At 45.9% G+C, this 25,702-nt stretch overlaps 1 protein-coding gene across 1 annotated transcript in view; it reads right to left on the reverse strand.

Annotated features, from left to right (window-relative positions):
* LOC147438949 (uncharacterized) overlaps positions 1–22,821 on the reverse strand; it is a 43,767-nt gene extending 20,946 nt beyond the window's left edge. The window contains exon 1 of the mRNA XM_086484909.1: positions 21,119–22,821. Within this exon, the coding sequence (XP_086341035.1) occupies positions 21,119–22,697 (1,579 nt within the window). The 5' untranslated portion in view covers positions 22,698–22,821. The remainder of the gene's footprint in view (positions 1–21,118) is intronic.
* Positions 22,822–25,702: the final 2,881 nt, after the last annotated feature.

Raw genomic sequence — 25,702 nt, forward strand, 5'->3', positions numbered from 1 at the left:
AAAAGCGTTCCCCAGAGGATCCGGATGAGCCTAAGAAGCCATAGGGTACCGGAAAACGGCTTAAGTATCTCACACCGAACCAAGTACAAACCTTCAAAGAGCAAGGAAGGTGCTTCTACTGTGGTGAAAAAGGACATATGAAGCTCGATTGCCCTCTTCGGCAGCAACGGCAGGAACAAGCATCTTCGAAGAAGGAACCCGCTCCACCGAGCTTGAATTCCATTCATGATGTGCAAGGGAATACAGACACCGAGAAAGGGAAGCGCCAGCTCCTTAAAGGCTGGGGATCTGTGAATAACCAGCGGGTGTTGATCCTCTACGACCCTGGATCGACGGACAACTTCATCTCACTGGAAACTGTAGAACGTTTGGGCCTTACACCGGCTCAGCTTAGAACTCCAGTCACTTCCGGATCGGCATTTGAGGGGTTGACCACCAATGAAACTCCCGTGCAAGGACAACTCAATCTCCGGATTGGTGAATACAAGGACCGCGAATGTTTTTTGATGGCACCTATCGAGGGATGTGATATCATCTTGGGTATGCCATGGCATTACCATATGCAACCGGTCCTAGATTATGTAGAAAAGACCCTCGCTTTTGAGCATAAGGGCAAGAACATTAAAATTTTTGCTGATGCAGGGGATTGGCTATTCCCTATTGTAAGCCATATCTCCATTAGGAAATAAAGAAGTGTGTTTCTGCTTACTTGATTTTCGCACGTGAAAGAGATAAAACTAATGAGGGTTCGCTCTCTAGTTTGGAAATTAAACGTTTTCAATTTCTTGAAAAGTATAAAGATTGTTTCACGGATACTCTACCAGACAAGCTACCTCCGGAACGTCCGGAAGATCATCGCATTGATCTCGTACTAGGTAGCTCTCCCCCAAGCCTACCCCCTTATCGGGTTAGTCTTGCTCAGCAAGAGGAAATTTTGAAGCAAGTCAACGAGCTTCTGGAAAAAGATCTAGTACGACCAAGTACTTCGCCTTACTGCTCTCCAGTTCTACTGGTGCAGAAGAAAGACGGCACATTTCGAATGTGCATAGATTATCGATCTCTAAACAAGATCACTATCAAGAATCGCTTTTCGATACCCCGGATTGATGATATTCTCGATAAGCTGCAAGGAGCAACATCTTTAGTCGCATTGACTTAAAAAGCGGGTATCATCAGATACGCATAGCCCCTGAAGATGTCCATAAGACTGCCTTTCGTACAACTTTTGGACTTTATGACTTTTTGGTAATGCCGTTTGGCTTGACCAATGCTCCTGCCACATTCAATCGAATGATGGACCGAATTTTCAGCCCACATTGAGCTTTCACAGGAGTGTTCTTTGATGACATACTCGTCTTTTCAAAGACCGAGGAGGAACATCGAAAGCACTTGGATGTAGTGTTTCAGGAATTGCGAAAGCATGAGTTGCATGTGAATGCAAAGAAGAGTGAGTTCTTCCTCACTGAGATACACTATCTCGGCCATATAGTCTCACACAACCAAGTGAAAATGGATCCCGCAAAGATCCAAGTCCAAAAGGAGGCAGAACTAAAAGAAAGGTCTCCATCAGGACAAGAGCCTGCTGACTTACATACGGCTCCTGAACATTTTAAATCTTATACCACGGGGGAGCGAAAGGTTGTGTATGCCAAAGCCCAACGAATACCTACCAATGGAAGCAAGATTGGCCAACTCCCACTACGGTACATGATGTACGAAGTTTTTTGGGATTGTGTTCTTATTATCGGGGTTTATCGGAGGCTTTGCTCAAGTAGAAGGACCACTTCATGACCTAACAAGGAAAAAGATCCCTTTCAGGTGGGGATCGAGACAACAAGGTGCCTTTGGTAGGCTAAAGTACCTATTAAGCCATGGACCTATTTTGATAGTGCCAGACTTAAGGAAACCATTCGAGGTTCACTAAATGCTTCAGGTGATTGCATTAGTGCAGTGCTTAACCAAGAAGCCCATGCAATGGCTTATGAAAGTAGACGACTTACGGATGCAGAATTGCATGCCTCGATCTACGAGAAGTAACTTATGGCTGTGATCCACGCCTTGTCTACCTGGAAGCATTATCTTCTAGGAGCGTGTCACAAATACGGAAGCGAAGCTGCTCACTCAGATAAATATCATGCGGAATTTAAGAGAGACGGTTCAACATGACGAGAGAGAGAGAGAGAGAGAGAGAGAGAGAGAGAGAGAGAGAGAGAATTGACACAGTATTGGGGACCAGAAGATGGGCTGGTCCCCCCCCGTCAAGAGTATTCTTTATTCAGGGAGAGTCGTATACAAGCACAAGAACCCGAGGAAACCCCTCCGTTCTGTAGTCTTAGACCCGAAGGTCGTTCTTTCCCGTAAAGGGCTTGGGCACAAGGCCGTTCCTTCCCGTAAGGGCTTAGGCGCGAAGCCGTTCTTTTCCGTAAAGGACTTAGGCACGAGGCCGTACTTCCCGTAAAGGACTTAGGCACGAGGCCGTACTTCCCTTGCTGGGTACTTAGGCATCAGTTCACTTCCCTGGCTGGGAACTCCGTCATCAATTTCCTTACCTTGCTAGGAACTCGGTCATCACTCCTGCATCATCCAAACACAAGGACTTCATCATAAACAAAGCTGAAAATCGTTACCTATCACTTCTCGGATGTGGAGGAGAGTTTCTGTCGCGATAGATTTCTTCTGGAACTCGTTCTTCGTGATGAAAGCTTGGTAGGAATGTGGGAAAATCCTCTTGCCACTGAATTCTGGCAACGAGATCTCTTCACGTGAGCAGTAGGGCAGCGTGAGGGTGCTTCTGCGATCTCTTCCATGGCTGAAATCTGCTAGCGCTGGCTGCTTTTTGCTCCTCCTGCGAATTTTTTTACCTCTCAGAGATGAGAGCGCTGGCTGCTTTTATAAGCCCTGCAGGTCGGCCAGAATAGGGAGGGTCGACTGCTTTTCTGCCAGAATAGTGGGCGCTGGCTTTTTCTTGCAGGTTTAGGAGGCGCTGGCCTTTTCTGCTTTTTGGAGAACGTCCTGCAGCAATTTTAGTACTTGGCTGCCCACTTATTAAGTGGGCGGCCGGTCACTTAATAAACTTATTAAAAGTTAGTCTGTTCACTTAAAATTGACTGGCCGGTCAATGTGAACCTGTTTAAACTCAGTTTAAACCTTATAAACTTATTCCAATGCTTGCACTTATTCCTTCCAGGCGTCCCCGGATATGAACTCAAGCATTCTCTCGCGGAAAAACATCCGCTTCTCGTCTTGCTTTTTACCAAAGCTTCTTAGAACCCATCTTTATCCATGTGCTTGCGTTCTTACGCGTATTTTCTTACTCAGTTCGGATTTCCTCCTTAGACCCTTAGTGTGTCCCCTTACCGATGAACCTGTCACCCATCTTGTGACTCATCAGGGACCACCATTACCTCGTCTTCTCCCACCGAACTAACAGGCCAACTCCCTCACGATGCTTCTTGTCACCCATCATATGACACACCAGAGTTGTCTATTTCCTGATGGCTTTTCTTACAGATCTGTGATTCCTTAACTTATTAGTTAACTTGTGCACATTTCTTATTAAGGTCCTAATTCTAGAAAATAGAAATTAGAAACAAAATAGTCAAATTAGTTTCATCCCTCTCACTTATAAACAGTTGTCCTCAACTGTAGAGGTCCAACTGAACTGCCGGGGAGAAACCGGAAAGATTCCAAATCTTACTCAATGGTGAGTTGAGCTAGTCCTTTCTCAAAAGAGAGCTTAAAAATTAATTTAATAAAATTCAAGAATTCAATACTTACCTTACCGGCTCATATCCTTCCTCTAGTACCTCGAGGATATCCTTCACAATTCATCAAACTTACGAGCCATGTAAGAACTCGTCATTCGCGTCTTTCCAACAGATTGGAAGTTTCCTTATCCGAGAATCTGTTAACTCAATTCCACTTTCTCAATCCCGAGAAGAATAATCCTCCTAGAAATCAATCTAGGCATCTGTCCTTGCGCATAATCCTGCGCTGTTAGTCCAGAGGGTATTAAATCTCTTGTGTCCTCCCACATAGGGAATGCCCAAATCATAAGAGTATTAATTTCGATATCTTCCTTCACAAACAAGGTCTTCGATCACCTTAAAGAAGGTTCTTGTTTCGGGCCGTCGCTCAACGTAGGCGAGCGGTTCCAATCCGAAGATTCCTTGTGCACGACGGCACTTCCTTCCAATCTTTTCCTCCTGTAAGTTATTACCACTAGCAGTGTTCTCGTGACACCTACTAGCGTCTCTTCCTTGCAGAGGCCATCCTTGCAAGCATCTAGGATTCCTCGCAAAATCTTAGGCAGATAAAATTCTAGCCATACCATTCTGTGAACATAAGTTCAAACTTGGCCCACTTAAGGGTGAACCCGCTTTGGATCTCAAGGATGTTCTCCCATATGTGGTTAAGGTAATTCTTACCATTTTAAAATGGTTGGCAAATTTTACTCTTACGAACATAATAGTTCGAATTTATTCCAGCAACGTGTAAATGCTACTTGACCTGCTCATGGAGAAACATATGCCGCAACCAAAAGTTGCTACTGTAACAATAAAAGCACATAGCGTACTCAATAATCAACGACCATCAGAAAACCTCTTCTCTGTAGAGAATCCTTCTACCGAACACATCTCAAATAGAGATTCTCGTGTCGGAATATCCTTGCGCATAAAAAGGCGCTCAAGAGAGTATAAGAAACTCTCGTCCAGTTCCTTGGCATAGGTCTGCATCTTCCTGTGTTATCCATGTACCCAAAGGTGTACATAATTCTTAAGCTGTGTTAGAGTTTTGGTGAACCTGGGAAATTACCTTCCCTTCGTAAGATCCTTAGAGCGAAGACGCTCAACTTGACGATCCCTTGGCTCGATCTTAGAGCAAAACCCGCTCACTAAATAACTAGGATTTCAATCCTTGGATTCCTCGAGCACAGGCCGTAGTCGTCGCTTGTTCCTTCTCTCATAAAGAGAGTGTTCATTCATTTGTGCGAAAAGAACTACCATGTCCTCCCTGACCGGGTAGGGGGTGTGGGCTTAAAGAGTATTCAAGCTTAATGAAAGCTTTTCTTTGCTTGGAATCTCGGAATGGTTCCTTCCTTTCTGCCGTCCTACTCAGGGCATGGCATCCCTACAACGCTTTTCCGACTCTATTTCCAAAGTCCTATTCCTGCAGAGTAACTCCGCTTTCTTGGACACGAAGTCCTTTCCTTGGGAATTTCAACTCCCGGATCACATCTTGAGAGTCTACCTCTCTTCAATCCGTGGATCTGCTTCCCGAACTTGGGTACGAAACCCTTGGGCTGATCTGGCTCTAGTTCCTCAGAGCACTTTTATCCTGCAGAGGCTCATGCCTTCCTCTGCTCCTACTCCCTCACGAAGAGGAAGTACACCTGCAATCAAATACTTAGAGATCATAACATAAAAATCGTACCTTCAAAGTCACGACGCTCGTAACACAACTCGGTTCTCGAAAAAGCAATTCCCCGGAAGAGATCTCTGCATAGAAAATCCTCTCTTCCAATCCTACACACAAAAGAGGTGTGTTCTCGGGTTCCTTCTCGTAAATCAGCCCCGTCTACGACGTTTATGGGCTGAAAACAGAGAAAAACAGCAGCTTGTCGCGATGAAAACACGCTCCGTAGGCACTTCTTCGCGAGGGAACTCGCGCACTGGGTCTTGACGACATCTGGTACACTTGGGGCAGCCATGGGCATCACCGGCAACGTCTTCTTTACGGCTGAAATCTGCAGCAGCATCTCTTCCTTGCAAAGATTGGTCTTCCCTTACCGGGTAGGGAGTGTTGGTTTGTAAGGTACTTAAGCTTGATAAAAGTTGTTCTTTGCTTGAAAGCTCAGAATGGTTCCTTCATAATTTCCTACCCGCACTAGCAGGCAATTTGTTGGAGAACTACCGGATACCGGATCAATCATGGGCCTTCCGGATGGTTAAGCAAAGCAGTTCATCGTATAAAACAATGTTCTGACTCAACCCTACTCTCATAAACACTCGAGAGTGATTGTCCTGGTTAGACACGTGCATATGTCGTGCATAAAAGCAATACGCATTTTATGAGTTCCTCAAAGATTTAACTTTGATCAAAGATCTACCCTCTCACTTAAAGTTTGAGGGTCAAAAATTCAGGAGTTAGATTGAGTTCTGTTACTCCAAACTTTCTCCGGATAGCAATGTATCCTTCGAGGAGAGGTAACAAAAATTCGTTGTTTCTGTGTTCAATGGTTCTCGTCCCACTACAGGGATTGTATTTTATGTACACCAAGGTGTACACTTTCAGCTTTTATTGCTGACTCCACCATCTGCTGCAAAGTATCTTGCAGATGGGTTTACAAAATTCGGCAAAAGTCCTTCGTTAAATTTGTTCATCTTTCCTTCCTCAGAGAGGATCAAGAATGGACCTACCTTGGCAAGAGTGAACCACTACTTGCTTTGACTCGCTCGTGTTCCTATTGGGCAAACCAATCCCAATCTTCTTGAATGCCCTCCTCAAAGCGTAGAGGAAAAAATTTTGTTGGAGAATTCAGCCTTGAATTGTTGTTGTAAGTTCCTTGCAGAGCTTTGGTATACCACCAAGTACTTGCAATCCCCTGGAGGTGTTTGGTCACATGCCTCACCTTCGACACTTCTCAGAAATTGCCGTTTGCAAATGCAACTTCAAACTGTCGAATAAAAGCAGTAGCTTTCAGGACATCTTCCCTTCCGTCAAAAGTATCAAGCTTGACTGGAGTGTTCCTAAGTCTACAGACCTTCTTCATATCCTTCCCAAAATGACGGGATTTCTTGGCTATGGTTCTCGATTGATGTTCATGGATATCTTCTGGGTTTTGAAGTATCTTGAGCATTCCGCTTCTCAGATTCTCTAGTTTCTTGAGCATCATGCTCTTGTCACCTTCTCAGAGAATCCCAAGTCTTGTGTCGCCTTCCTGCAAAGAGAAAAAAAAAAAAAAAATCCAACTCTACGAGCTTTTCCTGCAGGACTTAGGTTTCCGCCTGCTTACTTCTCTCTTGGCTTGTCATGGCTTCTTCCCGTATCTTCCCAGAGTCGTCCTCCTTTACAGAGAAAGAGAGGAGACCATGCTCTGATACCACTGTCACAAATACGGAAGCGAAGCTGCTCACTCAGATAAATATCATGTGGAATTTAAGAGAGACGGTTCAACATGACGAGTAGGGAGAGAGAGAGAGAGAGAGAGAGAGAGAGAGAGAGAGAGAGAGAGAGAGAGAGAGAGAGAATTGACACAGTATTGGGGACTAGAAGATGGGTTGGTCCCCCCCGTCAAGAGTATTCTTTATTCAGGGAGAGTCGTATACAAGCACAAGAACCCGAGGAAACCCCTCCGTTCTGTAGTCTTAGACCCGAAGGTCGTTCTTTCCCGTAAAGGGCTTGGGCACAAGGCCGTTCCTTCCCGTAAGGGCTTAGGCGCAAAGCCGTTCTTTCCCATAAAGGACTTAGGCACGAGGCCGTACTTCCCGTAAAGGACTCAGGCACGAGGCCGTACTTCCCTTGCTGGGTACTTAGGCATCAGTTCACTTCCCTGGCTGGGAACTCCGTCGTCAATTTCCTTACCTTGCTAGGAACTCGGTCATCACTCCTGCATCATCCAAACACAAGGACTTCATCATAAACAAAGCTGAAAATCGTTACCTATCACTTCTCGGATGTGGAGGAGAGTTTCTGTCGCGATAGATTTCTTCTGGAACTCGTTCTTCGCGATGAAAGCTTGGTAGGAATGTGGGAAAATCCTCTTGCAACTGAATTCTGGCGACGAGATCTCTTCACGTGAGCAGTAGGGCAGTGTGAGGGTGCTTCTGCGATCTCTTCCATGGCTGAAATCTGCTAGCGCTGGCTGCTTTTTGCTCCTCCTGCGAATTTTTTTACCTCTCAGAGATGAGAGCGCTGGCTGCTTTTATAAGCCCTGCAGGTCGGCCAGAATAGGGAGGGTCGACTGCTTTTCTGCCAGAATAGTGGGCGCTGGCTTTTTCTTGCAGGTTTAGGAGGCGCTGGCCTTTTCTGCTTTTTGGAGAACGTCCTGCAGCAATTTTAGTACTTGGCTGCCCACTTATTAAGTGGGCGGCCGGTCACTTAATAAACTTATTAAAAGTTAGTCTGTTCACTTAAAATTGACTGGCCGGTCAATGTGAACCTGTTTAAACTCAGTTTAAACCTTATAAACTTATTCCAATGCTTGCACTTATTCCTTCCAGGCGTCCCCGGATATGAACTCAAGCATTCTCTCGCGGAAAAACATCCGCTTCTCGTCTTGCTTTTTACCAAAGCTTCTTAGAACCCATCTTTATCCATGTGCTTGCATTCTTACGCGTATTTTCTTACTCATTTCAGATTTCCTCCTTAGACCCTTAGTGTGTCCCCTTACCAATGAACCTGTCACCCATCTTGTGACTCATCAGGGGCCACCATTACCTGGTCTTCTCCCACCGAACTGACAGGCCAACTCTCTCACGGTGCTTCTTGTCACCCATCATATGACACACCAGAGTTGTCTGTTTCCTGATGGCTTTTCTTACAGATCTGTGATTCCTTAACTTATTAGTTAACTTATGCACATTTTTATTAAGGTCCTAATTCTAGAAAATAGAAATTAGAAACAAAATAGTCAAATTAGTTTCATCCTGGATTTTGTGATCAAAACCGATCACCAGAGTTTACGGTATTTTCTTACGCAACGGAAATTATCTGAGAAGCAAATGAGATGGGCCAGCTTTTTGTCCATGTTTCACTTCCAGATCCTCCATACGGCTGGGAGTAAGAATGTGGCTGCAGACACATTGTCTAGACGGCCTAGGGTGAACACAGTTACTTCTGTGTATCACCAAGAATTGGAATCGCTTCCAGAGTTGTATTCGAATGACCCAGACTTCTCCTCCACTTGGAATAAATTACAGAACCGAGAGGATGAATATCCCTATTCTATTCGGGATGGTTACCTCTATCACCACCAAGCAATTTGCGTGGCAGAACCATTGAGAAAGAAAATCATGGAAGAAGCACATGCTTCACCATATGCAGGTCATCGTGGAATTCTCCCTACGACCTTAGCATTGGAAAGATATTTCTTTTGGCCAAGCCTTAAAGCAGACACTGATCAATATGTCGGGGAATGCTTGGTTTGCCAAAAAGTAAAGTATGATCGGCATAAGACGCCTGGGTTACTCCAACCTTTACCTGTGCCTGATCAACCCTGGGAGAGTATTGCCATGGATTTTATTATGGTCCCAAAGACTCAAACTGGGAATGATGCGATCTGGACTATCGTGGACAAATTTAGCAAGCAAGCTTACTTTATTCCAGTTAAGAAAACAATCAAAGCAGACCATATGGCTAGAAATTTTTCTAGCACAGATCTTTAAGCATCATGGGCTGCCCAAGTCTATTGTGAGTGATCGAGATCCTCGCATGACAGGCAACTTTTGGCGTGCCTTGTTTGATAACCTTGGCACAAAGTTGAATTTTTCTTCTGCATATCATCCTCAAACGGATAGGCAGAGTGAGATCGCTAATTCCACAGTATTGGATATGCTAAAATCTTATGTGTCAAAAAGACAGTCTGGTTGGGAGAAGTATTTGCCCCTTGTTGAGTACGTGTATAACAATACCGTGCATTCGTCTACGGGGAAAGCACCTTTTGAGATTCTCTATGGTAAGCCTTTGCTTCCACCGATCCTTGTCACTAAGGATAAGATTTTCGCAGCAGATGAGTTTATCTGGGATTTGGACACGGCCTACGGGCAAGTTAAGAGAGCAATTTTGCGCTCTCGGGAAAAACATAAGAAAGCTGCGGACGAGCACAGAAGGAATCTGGACTTAACAGTCGGTCAATTAGTCTTACTCAAGTTTGAGAAGGCAAGACTAAAGAAACAAGCGACTCATAAAGGGAAAGTGGTAAAACTTTCCAATCGCTATTATGGGCCGTTTAAGATAATTGACCAAGTGAACGATGTGACGTTCCAATTAGACTTACCATCTAATTGGAAGATCCACAATGCTTTCCATGTTAGTTTACTCCGGCCATATGTGGGATCGCCTCCAAGTCAGCCTATTGCTGAGGAACCTCCTAAGGTTGAGGAAACGGAAGAAATACTCCAACCGGAACAGATCATTCATCATCAGGAGCAGCCACTTAAGTCCGGGAAGATTACACGGAAGTATTTGGTAAAGTTTAAGAATTATTCTACTCTAGATGCTCAGTGGATGACCGAGCAGGAATTAGCACCCTATCCCGAGATTCTGGAAGGATATGTACAAGCACTACAGTTGAGGATAACTGTTTAGAAGCCAGAGGGATGTTGCTAAATGGACTATTTTCTTATTTTCTCGAGTAATTTCTTTTTATTGAAATTAGGATATTTAAAGATGTGCACTTGAACCGTAAGGTTAGGAATTGTAGATCTACTGGAATTATTAAAAGCCATAGGAACGGAAAACTCCGATGCGTCATATGATGGGTGACATTAAGCATCGCGAAAAGGTTTTACCGTTAGTTCGGTGGGAGAGACCGGGAAACGAATATTCTCGACGCATCACGTGATGGGGTGACGGGAGCATCGGAAAGGGAATATCTCATTGGTCTCGTAGGAAACCCGAGCTGGAAAGAGGAATACGCGTAAAGACGCAAGCACAAGAATAAAGATGGGTTCTGAGAAGCTTTTCTTAAAAAGCGGAATATTTTAACGAGTTTTCCGGGAAGAGCAGACGCTTTCCCACGAGGAATCTAGGTTTGCATTGCATTCGTGCATGTGGTTGCATCCAGGGACACTGGGTTTAACTTATAAGGTTTTATTGAGTTTTTGGGCAGGTTCAGACCAATTTTAAACTATGCCGGCCGCCCACTTAATAAGTGGGCAGCCACTTATAAAATAAAAAAGCAACAAAACCAGCCAGCGAATTCTCTCTCCCTATTTCGGGTAGAACAGCGCCAGAAAAAAAAAAAAACGGCCACGATCTCTACACTAGCAACTATTCGTGCCGTGGCCAAGCAACTATAAAGGCACCACATGCCCTCACTGAAGGAAGGTTACCAACGTCAGCAAGAGAAGACTCTTCCGCCAGATAACGCAAGAGATCGCGAGACTACGAAGCACGGAAGTCGCTTTTCCCGCGCAAGAGCGACAGGTATCTATTGTGGATTCGCCGTACGAATTGTTGTCGCGTGTTTGTGTGTGTGTTTGCAGGTACTTCATCGCGAAGGAGAAGCGAGAAGGCTTTGGCCTACGCTTGGAAAAACAGGGAACGGAATTCTGGGGTTCCTTCAGGATGCCACGTCATCAATTGTGACATGCTCCTTCCGGCAAGCTTGGTATTGACACAAGTCAAAGATTGAAATCAATTGGGCTTCTTACAAAAGCCAGACCGTTCTCAATGTGGATTCCATATGGTGACCCACTATGGGCATCCCTGAGATAGCTGAAGGCTCCACCAGGCATGCGCTACAACTACACAACGAAGGCTTCAAGATGTGGGGAGATCTATGGGACCCCAATGGTGGGCATTGACTCTCATAGCTACCCCTATCCATGCACTTTAACCGAGCTATAACCTTAGGTCCTTGGAAATCCAACAGGTTAGAAGCAGATGCAATCTCTTTCCCTCTAAACTAAGATAGACTCTCAGCACCATTTTCGCCTTATGCCTAAAAGCCTTTCAATGGAGGGGAGGCTTCAAACTCCATCACCCCCAATCACTAACTTGACCCAATTCTCTCCTCCACAGCACCCTCAACTAGAGGTGGCTACTCTCTAAAGACAATAAGTACTGGAACTTCAAGTTTCACAACATTTGGGTGCTAGGCATCCACCCCAAAAAGTTCGCGCTATTATGGCTTATTATGCACAAAGCTGTATGGAGAGGGCCAAGCTTCAAAAGATATAGATAGGCATCAGTTATGCCCCAAACGTCAATAGTGTGCAGAAGATAAATTGCACCTAATTTTTAGTTGTCCCTTCAACCATCCTATTTTGATCCCCTGGCTTCTTCCCCTCCTCACAACAACTGCGACTAGGGGAGGCAAAGGAATTTTAATGTGTATGAAGGGGCTTATTAGACTCCTAGACTGGGAACATTTTTTGATGATGTTCACTTGCACGATGAGCAGTTACGTCACGGCCAAATCAAATTTTGGCGAAAGAGATGTGCCATTTTGAAAGACACAGCAGAGCCCTAAGAGGCCCTGGGAGAACCAAGAAGGATTGCCGAAATTGAAGAAAGGCAACTATGCCAACTTGGATGACTAAACCATAGAAATAGAAGAGGATATACAGAGGATCATGCCATGGACCTAGAAGGGTCAAGCCTTCTTGGAGAGCATGCAGGCAGAGATTGGTTCTACATAGAGTTTTTGGTAAAAGTTTAAAATATTGCACACGATGGATGTGTTAAAATTTTGGCATCTCAAGTGAACTGCCAAATGTGATCCCATTATTTAGTTTGGCTTTAAGGTACTTATTTTACTTATTTGTGAAAGTCTTGGGTAGGGCAACTTACTGGGAGTCTGGGATTGCTATATAAGGAACCCCTTGCCTCCATTATATATACATTCAATTATTCATTGCCAAGGTTGATTGGTTCAGGAGACTCTCTCTCTCTCTCTCTCTCTCTCTCTCTCTCTCTCTCTCTCTCTCTCTCTCTCTCTCTCTCTCTCTCTCTCTCTCTCTCTCTCTCTCGTGCTCACTCCCCTTGGTCTCTGACATGGTATCAGAGCTTCTTGGTGGAGCTTAGTGCTTGAAGCCCTTGGCGAGGAGGAGCAGCCTTGAAGAGAAGAGAAGACCCATAGTCGTCGGCATCCCTTGCTATCACCCTCCTGCTACCTACGTTCCAAAACATTGTCCTTCCCGATGTTCTACCCCCTGGCACTAGCTGTTGCGTTTTAAAACGCTGTTGCACACAGCTGCGCCAAACCCCCCTCCGCTCCTGTGCATTTTGAGACGCCAGCGGCCCCGCCACCTAGCGCCCTGTCGACGGCGCCCTGTCCCCTCCCATTTGCATTTTGAGACGCCCCAGGTGACGCCACTCCCTGCAGCCCTCTGCCGATTGCACAGCGCCCAAACCCCCTACGCACGCCTGCGTTTTGAGACGCCGGCAGCAATTACTCCCTTGCCCGCCGGTTCTGAAGGCACTGTGGCCAGCGTTTTGAAACGCTAGGCTAGTGGCCTAGCTTGGCGACAGTTTGGGCAGCAGAGGAGTTTTCCGGCCTAGTCTTGGACGGCCTTGGGGATTGGGCCATTGGAGCATTTTTGTGAAGATTTGGAGATCTTTTTGAACAGAGTCGAGAAGAATCAGCTTGGAAAGAGCGGAGAAATTGGAGTTCGAGAGAGGGTATGGAGTGGCTTTGGAGTACCAGAGGAATGGCTGTGCAGCTTGGACGGAACTCTTAGCCCTTGTTATGCACAGTTTATTGTGGAGCCTTGGATTTGTTCAAGGCCTACCACAGGGCAAACGTGCGAAGCGACTATCGGTGATAGAGTTTCAAGAGGGATAGCAGATTGTGCAGAGCCCATTGCGTGTGGAGTTTCCCTTGCGGTGGAATTGAATCAGTCTGGAGCATTTGCGGCTTGGTTTGTACGGTCATTTCTTGGAGTGCAAGAAGGTACCCAATTACCAGACCTTGCAACTTCAATCTGTCCCTACCTTGCTCGAGGCCCGACAACATCGACCAGAACCAACCAAAAGCTATGGATAACGGATCGACAACCATCCAGTTAGCGGCCTATGCAACGGCACAGTTCTCAAGGAATTGTTTGGCTCAAGTTCGTGAAGTCAAAAGAAGATGGAGAAGTTCGCTAAAGGACAGCGAAAAAGGTCAGTTGGACAAGGATGGCGGTACCAGTACTCAATTAGCTGCCTTGGTACCCATGAGGTACGCCCAGAGTTATTATAAATGTGCCTTGCCGCTTTGTTTGGCTCGAGAGTTTGAAGCCAAAGAAAAAAGCAAGAACTCACAGAAAGACAAGGACAAAGGCAAGCTGGACAAAGATTGTGGTAATAAAGTTTTGGCAGAGATCGGCATGGCACACGTGGCGGTGGCCACAGTGGCCTTGACGTCAGATTTCTAGTCAAATGACCGGTGTCACCACTAGCTTCAGCCAGTGAGAGGCTTGTGAGTGGCAAAGAGGGACAATGACTGCTCCCTATAATTAATTTGGACCCTTGTGTTGGAGTTCAAGTTATTGGTGTTTGGACCCGTATGTAAGGTGCAGCGGAAGTGAATGTTGAGCTTTGCTCAAGATGAGTGCTCCGAACTGTGCTCAAGGTTCCTTTTGTTCTTATGGAAGGGAGAGCCTTCAGTTCTTAATGAGAGAATGCAATGATCACAACAAAGTGAATGGACACTGTGCGTGCAAGTGTATGAGACAGAGAGATAGAGAGAGAAGAAAATACGACACCAGAGATGTAAAACCCTCCTCCGAAGGCCCCACTCTCTATGGCGAGAGCAGTCTACTTATGATTGCACAAATCTCTACAATGCTTGGACTTGCCGACTATGTCGACGACGAGACGGGCTGAAATCTGAGATCGCTAAGGGCTGAAATCTGCAAATCTTTATCTGCTGAATTCTGACTCTATGTCGGTAACAATGTCGATGATGACAATGCAACGACGACGCGTTGAAAACACAGACGCTGAAATCTGCGTTTTCCGGGCTGAAACTGTAAACTTCGAAGGATCCCACCGCGTAGCGAGGAACTGCTGCGGGAAGGTGAGATCTCCGAGGTTCGGGACTTGATCTGCGGAGTCTAAAGGCTGAAAACTTAAAACGCTGAGGTTTCTTGATGTTCCGTCATGGTGAATCTGCAAAACGCTGGGGCTGATCTGCAAATCAAAAACGCTAGGGCTGAAAATGGTTCTGCTACCGCCGGATGTCCTGCAAATGCAAAACGCTAGGCTGATCTGCTGTGTCGTGTTGACGCCGGGCTGATCTGCTGTGCACAAATCGCCAAGGCTGGTCTTGTAGATGAAAAACGCTAGGGTTGTCCTGCTGATGCACAAAACGCTAGGCCTCTTTATATGTCTGCCACGTGGCAGTCACTGGCCATATGCCCCCTCAAGCCCACAAAAAACTCTCCAAAAAAAAACAAAAAAAAACAAAAACAAATATATATATATATTCTTTTTTGACCCTTCTTCTCCTGGCTCCCATATCCTACTCGATAGTCCGATATCCAAGCCGCAAAGCCGGTCGAAATTTCACTTTGCCGACTCAAAAGTACCCGGACCTTGCCGCATTTCAAGATTCCCCGAGACCCCGAACCGAGGCCGCCAAAATGCTAGATTTCATCTGCAACCAATTCCAAGCAACTGCACCCCAATTTCCAACTACTATATCTTTCCGCTTTGGGCTCCGTTTGACGAGCAGTCAACTCCTACTAGCTCCATACACTGCATAGCACCTTCTCGAACTCTGTCAAGGTCCAAAAAACGCCAGATGGCACGGCTCCCCATGCGGTCAGGTGGGCACCAACCCGGCCCATGGTAAAACTTCAACTGGCCATAACCTGCAATCCATAGCTCTGATTTGCAATCTGAAAAGACAGGTAGGCTCCATAATCGAGCACTACACGTCCATACACTGACATCCACTCGGGCCACCTGTCCCCAGCTGCCCTGCCCGGCAAGAATCTGCAACACCCCGCACCTTCAAACTCAAATATCTTGGGCTCCGTAGCTCTGTTTGATGAGCCGTCTGGACTTGCTCCTTCAGCACTTCAAGCTCTACATTTCTAGGCCCAAAGACTGCACCTTGAACCTCTTTCATCGGCTCCTCAAATTAGCCCCTTTTGGAGCCTTTCTTGGCCTATAAACCGCATCAGCCATGCATATCCGTTGCTACCTGTCTGCCCATGATCTTCATAGATGCTCTAGCCCTTTGCCATGCTTCTGCTAGCTTGCACATACCTGCCCATGCCCTCTTCTATGGCCTACCAACTTTGGCTGCACCATCATTGCCCACCCCCTTAGTTGAGCATTTATGCTCAACCAAAAAAGAGCTTTATTCCACTTCTAACTGCAAAACCTGGCACACACTATGAGAAAATCAAAACCATATTTACACACAGTCTTATTGCATCTTACTGCCAAACCTTCAAGTGGGTTGCCCCACCCCTTGCATCACATACCTTCCGCCCGGATCAAACACCTGTCATTGGTGTCTTCCACCCATCTGTAACAGCTCACCATAGTGCCATACCCCAGCACATATACCACCATACGTGTAGGCTGCCCATAGCCTACCTTCAACTCTCCATGCATCCCTCTGCAAACTTTTTACTCCATACCAAGCATACCACCATCAAAAAAACATGTACCTGACACCGAGCTCGAACACATTTCTGACCCTCTCTCCCAACCAAATAAAGTGGAGGCCTCAACCATAGATCCCTGCACCTGCTGAACCATCCACCGCATAGCTGTATCTACCATCATATTCATCAACCATAGCTCACATATCTTCAATGGAAGCAAAGCCACTACCTGGGATTCTCCTTTATCCACCACTTGACATGTCTGCTGCATCGAAATCTCCACCATCTTTGGCAACACAACCTCCTCTTTGGCCACACTCGATTCTAGCATCATCGAGCCCTTCCTCGTCAACCGGCCCTTCAAGGTCGATCGGCACCACCTGCTCTTCAATGACCTCTTCTATCGTTGCATCATCATCCGCCAAGGAAGAGAGAAACTCGTTCTAACTTCTCTATTGCATCATCCTCATCTTCTCCATAGTCACGGCTACTTTATCCCTTCTGGCAAAACTCTGCACCTGTTGCACCACCATGGCACATTCCACTGCTACTTTCATCAGCACGGCCATTAGCATGGCACCACACACCACCTTTACCTGCTTATCATCACCTGTAGGCCTGGACCTCTCCACTTGGTCTTCATCATGCACATCGGCTTGTTCTGTTCCCTGCTCTTCTTAAACATTGGCTACTACCATATCATCAAACACATAATAAGGCAGCTTTACCTTTACCAGCTCTGGTTCGTCAAACTCCATCTCCTCGCCATAGGATGTGGACTCATCCGCTCTCTCCTCCTCGCTTGTCTCCCAGCAACTCGAGCTTGTATCATCCTTATCACCGACATCATATACGGACTCCGTATCTGCATCTTCATCCGCTTGCTACTCCACCAATGCTTGACCATCTCCATGACTTTGCTCACTTTCTCCACCTGCTTCTGAACCCTCGGTATCTGCAACCTGATTGCACTCCACTACCTTTTCATGCAAACTTTCCACAAGAACGCGCTTTACCTCTTTAATCCACACCGGAACCTCAACATCTGCTACCGCTTTTGCACCTTAGTTCACCTCAACATGGAGCTTCTTCTCGTTGACAAGCTCGCCCACCCTCCGCACATGCACATCACAAACTGGAAATCACCAAGGAACATAACCAACCATAGGCCTTATCTCAATAGGCTCTGCACTTTGGACAACTGGAACCGCCTTTGGTCGGACCAAAGAACACTTTGCTATCTCCACAACAGGCACATAATCTGCCAGCTTCAACACACCCAGCTCCAACTTCCACTTTACCTTTCTACTCTTCATCTTGGCCAGATAGACCATGTCTTCATATGTATCCGCACCGTCCTCGACCTTTTCTCTAATCCTCGGATGCAAACACTCTAACAGCTTCGACGGCTTCAAATACTGATGGTTTTTTACCCCAGTAGCAATCTCTAACTACTCAATGAAAATAGAAAAATCCTTACATCCTGGCATACCGCCTTCAGCTTTGCACCAGCTTCCTCCTGCATAATTACCTCTCAAAACCGCTCCAAAAACTGACTTTGCAACCTTTGCCATGATCCTCGATCGCTGCTCTTTAAACTATCGAACCAAACCTGAGCTCGTCCTCGCATCAACAGCGGCACCGTCTGCAACTTCTCCTCGTCCGTCAACATATGCATCAACAGCAGCCATAACTCGAAATCTGCTATGCAATCCTCGAGATCTTCAACGCCCGTAAATATAAGGCTAAAACTTGGCTCCATCATCTCTGTCAGCTTCAAATTCGACCATCAAACACTTCAACTATCAACCAACCACTTTGTCGGCTAAAAAAGATCGCTTCAAACTTCACATCGGAGCATCAGACAGCTCCTCAGTGGGGGCACCAGGAGATGGAGAGGGGAAAAGGGGAACACACCCAGCACAGAACACGGTGCCTCACTATAGCCCAGGGTATACACAGCGTCCCAATCCACTAGAGTTCACCTTCAAAACTCGACACTATCCGCCAACAAACCACAGCCTGCATACGACCATACGCACACACGCCTTGCAATGCACCAAACAGACCCGATCATTTTGCTCTGCTCAATTCACAACCTTCCACACGCACATAACCCCTCTCTATCTCTCTTTGCACGACAAACCTCGGGGGGACACACACGCTGACACACGCCCGGAAACACATGCACACAAGCCGAGAAGAGAAGGGGGAAGGGGGGATGACGCCAAGAGACAGCAATGATGGCTTCTTTGCATATACAACACCATGTACAATCCGCACCCTACCCGCACGAACCTCAGTAAAAAAAGCTCAAATGGCCCAAAAGCTTACATTGGCCAAAGCCCCAACGGCTCCCAAAAAAGCCCTTAAAAATTCACGTTTACATACTTTTATAGGGGAGGCTAAACCCAAAAAAAAAGAAAAATGTGAGCTTCTCTAGCTCGTCCGCTTCAACTTGAGCTCATATTAGCATTTTTGTTGCATTGCTAGCACTTGGCTCACTTCAATGGGAAACTCCTGCATGGTGCACCTTGATTTGTCTTTTGTCCGTCCGGCTCGACCACCTGCTTGCTTTTTGAGCTTGCCCTTTGGCCCCTTTGAATTAATATTCTCTCTCTCTCTCTCTCTCTCTCTCTCTCTCTCTCTCTCTCTCTCTCTCTCTCTCTCTCTCTCTCTCTCTCTCTCTCTCTCTCTCTCTCTCTGTGGCTCCACTTTACCGCCCTTTGACCAGCCTCGAATTCTCTCTCACCCACTTGCCTTTGTGGCAGGATACACCCCCTAGAGACCCTCTCTCACCGTTGACTGCCGCCGCGGGACACCCCCCTATGCACTAGCGATATCGCTAGTGGGGGATACCCCCTTGCCTTCAAAAAATACTTAGACGATGAGGACCGGGGAACTCCGCCCTACCGGGCTGCCACGTCCTCTCCCTGCAAACCGCCCAGTGGGCGCTATCAACAGTCGCCGCCGCCGTGGCCAGCCAATGCACCACCGGCGTGAACCATAACCTAGCGCGGCACGCCCCTGTAGGGCCACGAGCACCACCATCACAACGCCCTGAGCGAGCCGCCATATCCACAAGCTCCAAGGGAGTGTCTCTTACCCAAGTGATGCCTATAAGTGGCGCCCCTCTTGGCCCTTATACACTGCGATCCACTGCATAATCCACACATATGGGATTATATGTCTGCCACGTGGCAGTCACTGGGCATATGCCCCCTCAAGCCCACAAAAAACTCTCCATATATATATATATATATAAAACCTTTTTTGACCCTTCTTCTCCTAGCTCCCATATCCTGCCCGATAGTCTGATATCCAAGCCGCAAAGCCCGGCCGAAATTTCATTGTGCCGACTCGAAAGAGCCCGAACCTTGCCGCATTTCAAGATTCCCCGAGGACCCGAACCAAGGCCGCAAAAATGCTAGATTTCATCTGCAACCAATTCCGAGCAACTGCACCCCGATTTCCAACCACTATATCTTTCCGCTTTGGGCTCCGTTTGACGAGCAATCAACTCTTGCTAGCTCCATAGACTGCATAGCACCTTCTCGAACTCTGTCAAGGTCCAAGAAACGCCAAATGGCACGGCTCCCCATGCAATCAGGTGGGCACCAACCCGGTCCCTGGTAAAACTTCAATTGGCCGTAACCTACAATCCATACCTCTGATTTGCAATTTGAAAAGACCGGTAGGCTCCATAAATTGAGCACTACGCGTCAATACACTGACATCCACTCAGGCAACTTGTCCCTAGCTGCCTTGCCCGGCAAGAATCTGCAACACCCTGCACCTTCAAACTCAAATATCTTGGGCTCCGTAGCTCTTTTTGATGAGCCGTCTGGACCTACTCCTTCAGCACTTCAAGCTCTACATTTCTAGGCCCAAAGATTGCACCTTGAATCTCTTTCATCCGCTCCTGAAATTAGCCCCTTTTGGAGCCTTTCTTGACCTATAAACCGCATCAGCCATGCATATCCGCTGCTACCCGTCTGCCCATGATCTTCATAGCTGCCCTAGCCCTTTGCCATGCTTCTGCTAGCGTACACATACATGCCCATGCCCTCTTCTATGGCCGACCAACTTTGGTTGCACCAATGTGATGTGTTCACAGTTCACAAATGGGGATTATTGGACGTAGTGTGGCCTACAATTCAAAGTTTCTAAAAGGCAACAGATGCTCAAGATGGAATTATTTTCAGGTACAAAGTTGAGGGTAGCAAAACCTAGGTGTATCCAGTATCCCAGCAGGTGCTTGGGTGTCCATGGTAGCTTCTCCATCGACTTGGTCTCACTATTGATGTCCACTATGAGCTGCAAAGAGGGTGTTAAAGTTTTGGCATATCAAGTGAATTGCCCAATGTGATCCCATTATTTAGTTTGGCTGTTAGGTATTTATTTTACTTATTTGTCAAAGTCTTGGGTAGGGCAACTTACTGGCATTGCTATATAAGCAACCCCTTGCCTCCATTGTATATACATTCAATCATTCATTGACAAGGTTGATTGGTTCAGGAGTCTCTCTCTCTCTCTCTCTCTCTCTCTCTCTCTCTCTCTCTCTCTCTCTCTCTCTCCCCTTGGTCACTACGCTTCCACATCGTCGACTTTGACAGGATGATTACCCTGATATATCTAATTCCCTGAAGGCAGAACTTTGTAAAATTTTGAAATTTTGTTGGCCATGGTCAATGAACCCATGCTTGGGTTCTCCTGTTGTATATTTTGTCCATTATAATACAAATATTCTGCACTTTTATGGAAAAAGGAAAAAAGAAAACTCTGGGCTGCATGAGACATAATCTACTCACATGCTAATTTCTTTCAATTGAAGTATCAGAATCTACCTTTTCCATAGAGCACCCTCAGTTTTGTATGGAGAAGGATAATTGAGTGAAAGAACTCAGCCTCGCCGATTATGAGGACATTAGAAGAACCATAGCACAAAGACAATCTGTCCTCAAAATCCTGCCAATCTGAGCAATTATCCAAGCTGCCTGTACTCTGCAGCACACAGTAACGCCGACACTTGGAGAGGACAGCCTCTTGAAAGGTCCAAGCCCTGGTATGCCAACGGGATGTAAGTGGTGTGTTGTCATTACCAGTTCCAATAAGGGCCATGGGCTGGCCTGCATAGTGGAGAAAAATGATAGTGTCCTCAGCATTTGCATAGATCCAGCCTATGTGGCCAATGGCATCATTCACATCCTCCTCATCATATTGAGCGATACATAAGCCATCATGCCAGGCATAGCGCACCCCTCCCTTCTCCACCAAAATCCTGCACATATAGAGCATATCGCCTATGACTTTGCCCTGCTTCTCCTCACCATCTGGGCCAGAATGGCCATTACAAGGTATCTTCGCGGGGTTTGCACGAGCCTTTACAGAACCAGCGTACCTCGTAGCACAGCCACAGTCAAATACTTTATAGACGTCTTGGCCATAAGTGTGAGAAATGGCAGTGTAGGCAGACTTTATCGTAGCTGGATGCCAGTCAATGAGCACTATCACTCCCTCTTGCAGTGACTGATTGCAATCAATGATGCGCATATGCTGTGGTGGCAGCAGTCCAGCCACAAACTTGTCTCTCTCCAAAAGGTGTTTCTCCATCAAATTTGGGACGAGCAAAGGCCGTCTCAATGCAATTACCAGACCTCTCTCAGCATGCTGCCATTTCCCCCAGTCTTTTTCCAGCCACAGAGGTACGATCACCTTCTTATAAAAGGAGGGGTCACAAAATATCCGAAGCCTGTTGATGCCCTTGAGGATTTGCTCCTCCTCTGCTGCATCTCTGGGTGCATCCTCTTCTTTTCCAGTCTTCTCTCCATATAGAATTCGACCCTCCTGCTTGAAACCCAGGTGAGCCTCTGGATCTCTCTCCATGCAGTCTTTGCAAATCAATATCACGTCCAGCTCTGTGTCGGCTTTACAGATAAGTGCATGAGCTGTATGCCTGTTCTGCTGCTCAAGATTTTGCATAATTTCCTCCTTTCTCCCGACCATCTCTGAATGCAGAGATCCATGTGGGTTCTGCTCCTTCTTGCTCTGATCAGTACTTGTTTCTCCCTCTACTGTTTGCTTCCACTTGCGGTGAAGGTTCCGACGGGCACAATGCTGCAGCAACTCAATCTCTGTGGGATGAAGAGTCAACGCCAGGGCCGAAGCCCGCAGCAATTCATCGTCTGCAAGAGTTCTCATAAGGGAGAGCAATGGCACCCATGTAGCTTGGCCAGATGGATCAAGAGTCTGTGCATGCTTGACAGACATTTCAAGCGCTACATGGAGAAGGATCGATGGCTCGGAGATGTCAAAACAGGCCCCGACAAGATCCGTGGGGAATCGTGCAATTTCTGCATATTGTCGCATTCTACTCAAGGACAAGGCTACAGCCAAGAGCGATTGGGTTGTAATGTAGTCTTCCATGTTACGATCAGCTGCGAGCCTGAGCAGTGCCTCATGTCTTGACTCTCAACTCCTGAATTTTTCAAATTTGGCACTGCGGCAATGCGCAACTTACGCCCAGACTCCCGAATGTTCAAACTCGGCGGACGAGGCTGACCCTCTAATAAGCAGCATATTGTGAATTTTGAAATGCGCCTATGCACACACCTCCACATAGAGCCGAAAAAGTCAACAAATAGTGAGGTTAAAATTTGTGTGGACTTAGAAAGACAAGGGGCATTTTTCTTATGGCCTCCAAAAGGGAAAAGTGGAGTCACCCTTGTCACACACACCTAAAAAAATGGAAAATTAATCGGATGGCTATCGATGTCGGATTAAGGAGATTAGGAGTTCGATGGAAAGTTTACGGAGAGAGCTTTGAAATGAAGTAAGTAATGCTTGGCGAACATGAATTTGGGAAGACTAATTGAAGATGCAAACTACTCAAAAATCGACATAAAACAATTCAAATGAGATTAAATGCAATTGCAATACACACACTATTGCTACTAATCACGAGTTTTTCTCATGGATGAGGGTAGTGGCTCGCAATGAAGAATCCATGAGAGTGCATCATGATTGTGTAGCTTATTTGCTATTAACACAATGAAAAAAGAGTGATTAAGTGCGTAATTAAGAGAATTAGGGAATGCTAATCGTGCCAAAGATTTAGACTGAATGAGTTAACCAAGTGCTAGAGGATATGCTACGCGTATACGTTAGCAAGAAACAAACAGACTGGGAAGAATATCTACCTCTTCTTGAGTTTGCTTACAACACTTGCTAAGCATGTCGCGACTGGATTTAGTCATTCCATGCTCATGTACGATTTTCAACCTAGGTCACCAGGGGTTGGCAACCGAAAAACTTCAGCAGGTTAAAGGTTTTTCCCAAGACCATATGGATATGCTGAAACTCGCTCATCAGAATGTCCGACAAGCGCAGGATCGGTATAAGAAGTAGAACCCGGCTCTACTCACAGCTTCATATCAATGGAGTTGGCCACCAAGTTTGGCATTCAAGCTTTCGAGATGGGAGATGTTGTGACTGCCAATGCCGCTCTCAAGGGACAGCAAGCCTCCATTACTCCCTTGATTGGGAAGTTGAGACTTCATGTCCAAAGCTATGTCGACAAAGAAGACTTCTTTATCTCTCCTCTCCAACATGAGGATGCTATCCTAGGGGCACCATGGTTCAACCGCATGGCTGCCAACATGAAGTTCCCTAAAAGGAGAATCTACTTCACCTACAGTGGAATCAATATGTATATAGATGCTAATGAGTCTAGTCGCACTATACCACTTGTAAAAAGTTCAGTTTTTGCGTACATGAATTTTGTCAAAGAGTCCCTAAAAGGTCCTAATGTTTCATCAAATGTAAATGGTAGGAATCAAGAAGAGTTAGACTTGTCTAACTTTCTAAAAGGATTCCAAGATGTGTTCATCGATGATATCCCTATGAACTTACCTCCAAAACAAGGGGATGATGACCATTGAATTGAGCTCCTATCGTGAAGCTCAATGCCTAACAAACCTCCTTATTGAGTTTCACAGGCTCAACAAGAGGAGATTATGAGGCAAGTACAAGAATTGGTAGACAAAGGGATGGTGAGGCCTAACTCCTCTCCCTTTTGTTCTCCAGTCCTTTTAGTGCAAAAGAAAGATGGTACATACCTCATGTGTGTGGACTATCGCGCACTAAACCATATCACTATCAAAAATAGATTTCCCATACCTTGGGTAGAAGATCTATTTGATAAGCTACAAGACTCTACCTACTTCAGTAAGATTGATCTTAAATGTGACTGAAGATATCCTAAATAAGGATATCATCAAATAAGGATAGTGAATGAAGATATCCTAAAGACCGCGTTTTGTACACATTTAAGCCTTTATGAATACCTAGTCATGCCTTTTGGCTTGATAATGCACCAGCCACGTTCAATCGATTAATGGATAAATTTTTTAGATCCTACCACAAATTCACTGAAGTGTTCTTTGATGATATCATCATCTACTCCAAGTCCTTGGAGGAACACAAGCAACATCTCCAAGTAATTTTTCAAGCATCGAGGGAGAACAAGCTTTTTTGAATTTTTCCTTCAAGAGATTCAATACCTAGGTCATATTATCTCTCAAGATGGTATCCGTATGGATCCATCAAAGTTAGAGGTAATAAAAGCATGGCCTATTCCAAGGAATCTCTACGAGCTAAGAATCTTTATTGGTCTGTGTGCATACTATAGACACTTCATAGCAAAAAAAATTCAAATAGAAGGACCCTTACATGACTTAACAAAGAAGAACGTTAGGTATTCATGGACTGCTAATGAGCAAAATGCTTTTGACAAGCTCAAAGAGAAGCTTACATCTCAACCAGTCCTCATGCTTCCAGATCTCCTAAAGCCATTTGAGGTCCAACGTGATACTTGTGGTGATTGCTTTGGAGCAGTTTTGCTTCAAGAAGGGCATGCCATAGCATATGAGAGCCGAAGGCTCAATACGGATGAACGGGTCTTGGACATTTATGAGAAAGATCTTTTAGCTGTTCTACATGTCCTAGACAATGAAAGCACTATTTATTGGGGACTCCATCCATTTTACCAACAGACCATCAAAGTCTCAAGTACTTCATGACGCAAACAATGCTTTCCGACAAGCAAATGAGGTGCGAAAATTTTATTTCGCAATTTTATTTTCATATTGCTCACATTGCTGGTAAGCACAATCAAGTGGCCGATGCACTATCACGACGATCAAAAGTTAATGTTGTGTCTATAGCAACTCGCAATGATCTATCTTCTATGATAGATGAGTATGCTATTGACCCTGACTTTAAAGACATAATGTCAGTCCTTGCTTTGGGGAAGAAAGAGGAACCGTTCACCTTGCAGGATGGTTATCTTCTCCATGGCAATAGGGTATGTGTTACCCACTCCCTTCGTGAGAAAGTCATGTATGAATTCCATCTTCCTCCCTATGCGGGGC

This window comes from Adiantum capillus-veneris, chromosome 16 (genome assembly GCF_014529385.1).
Source record: "Adiantum capillus-veneris isolate H3 chromosome 16, ASM1452938v2, whole genome shotgun sequence".
In the NCBI taxonomy this organism is placed as follows: Eukaryota; Viridiplantae; Streptophyta; class Polypodiopsida; order Polypodiales; family Pteridaceae; genus Adiantum; species Adiantum capillus-veneris.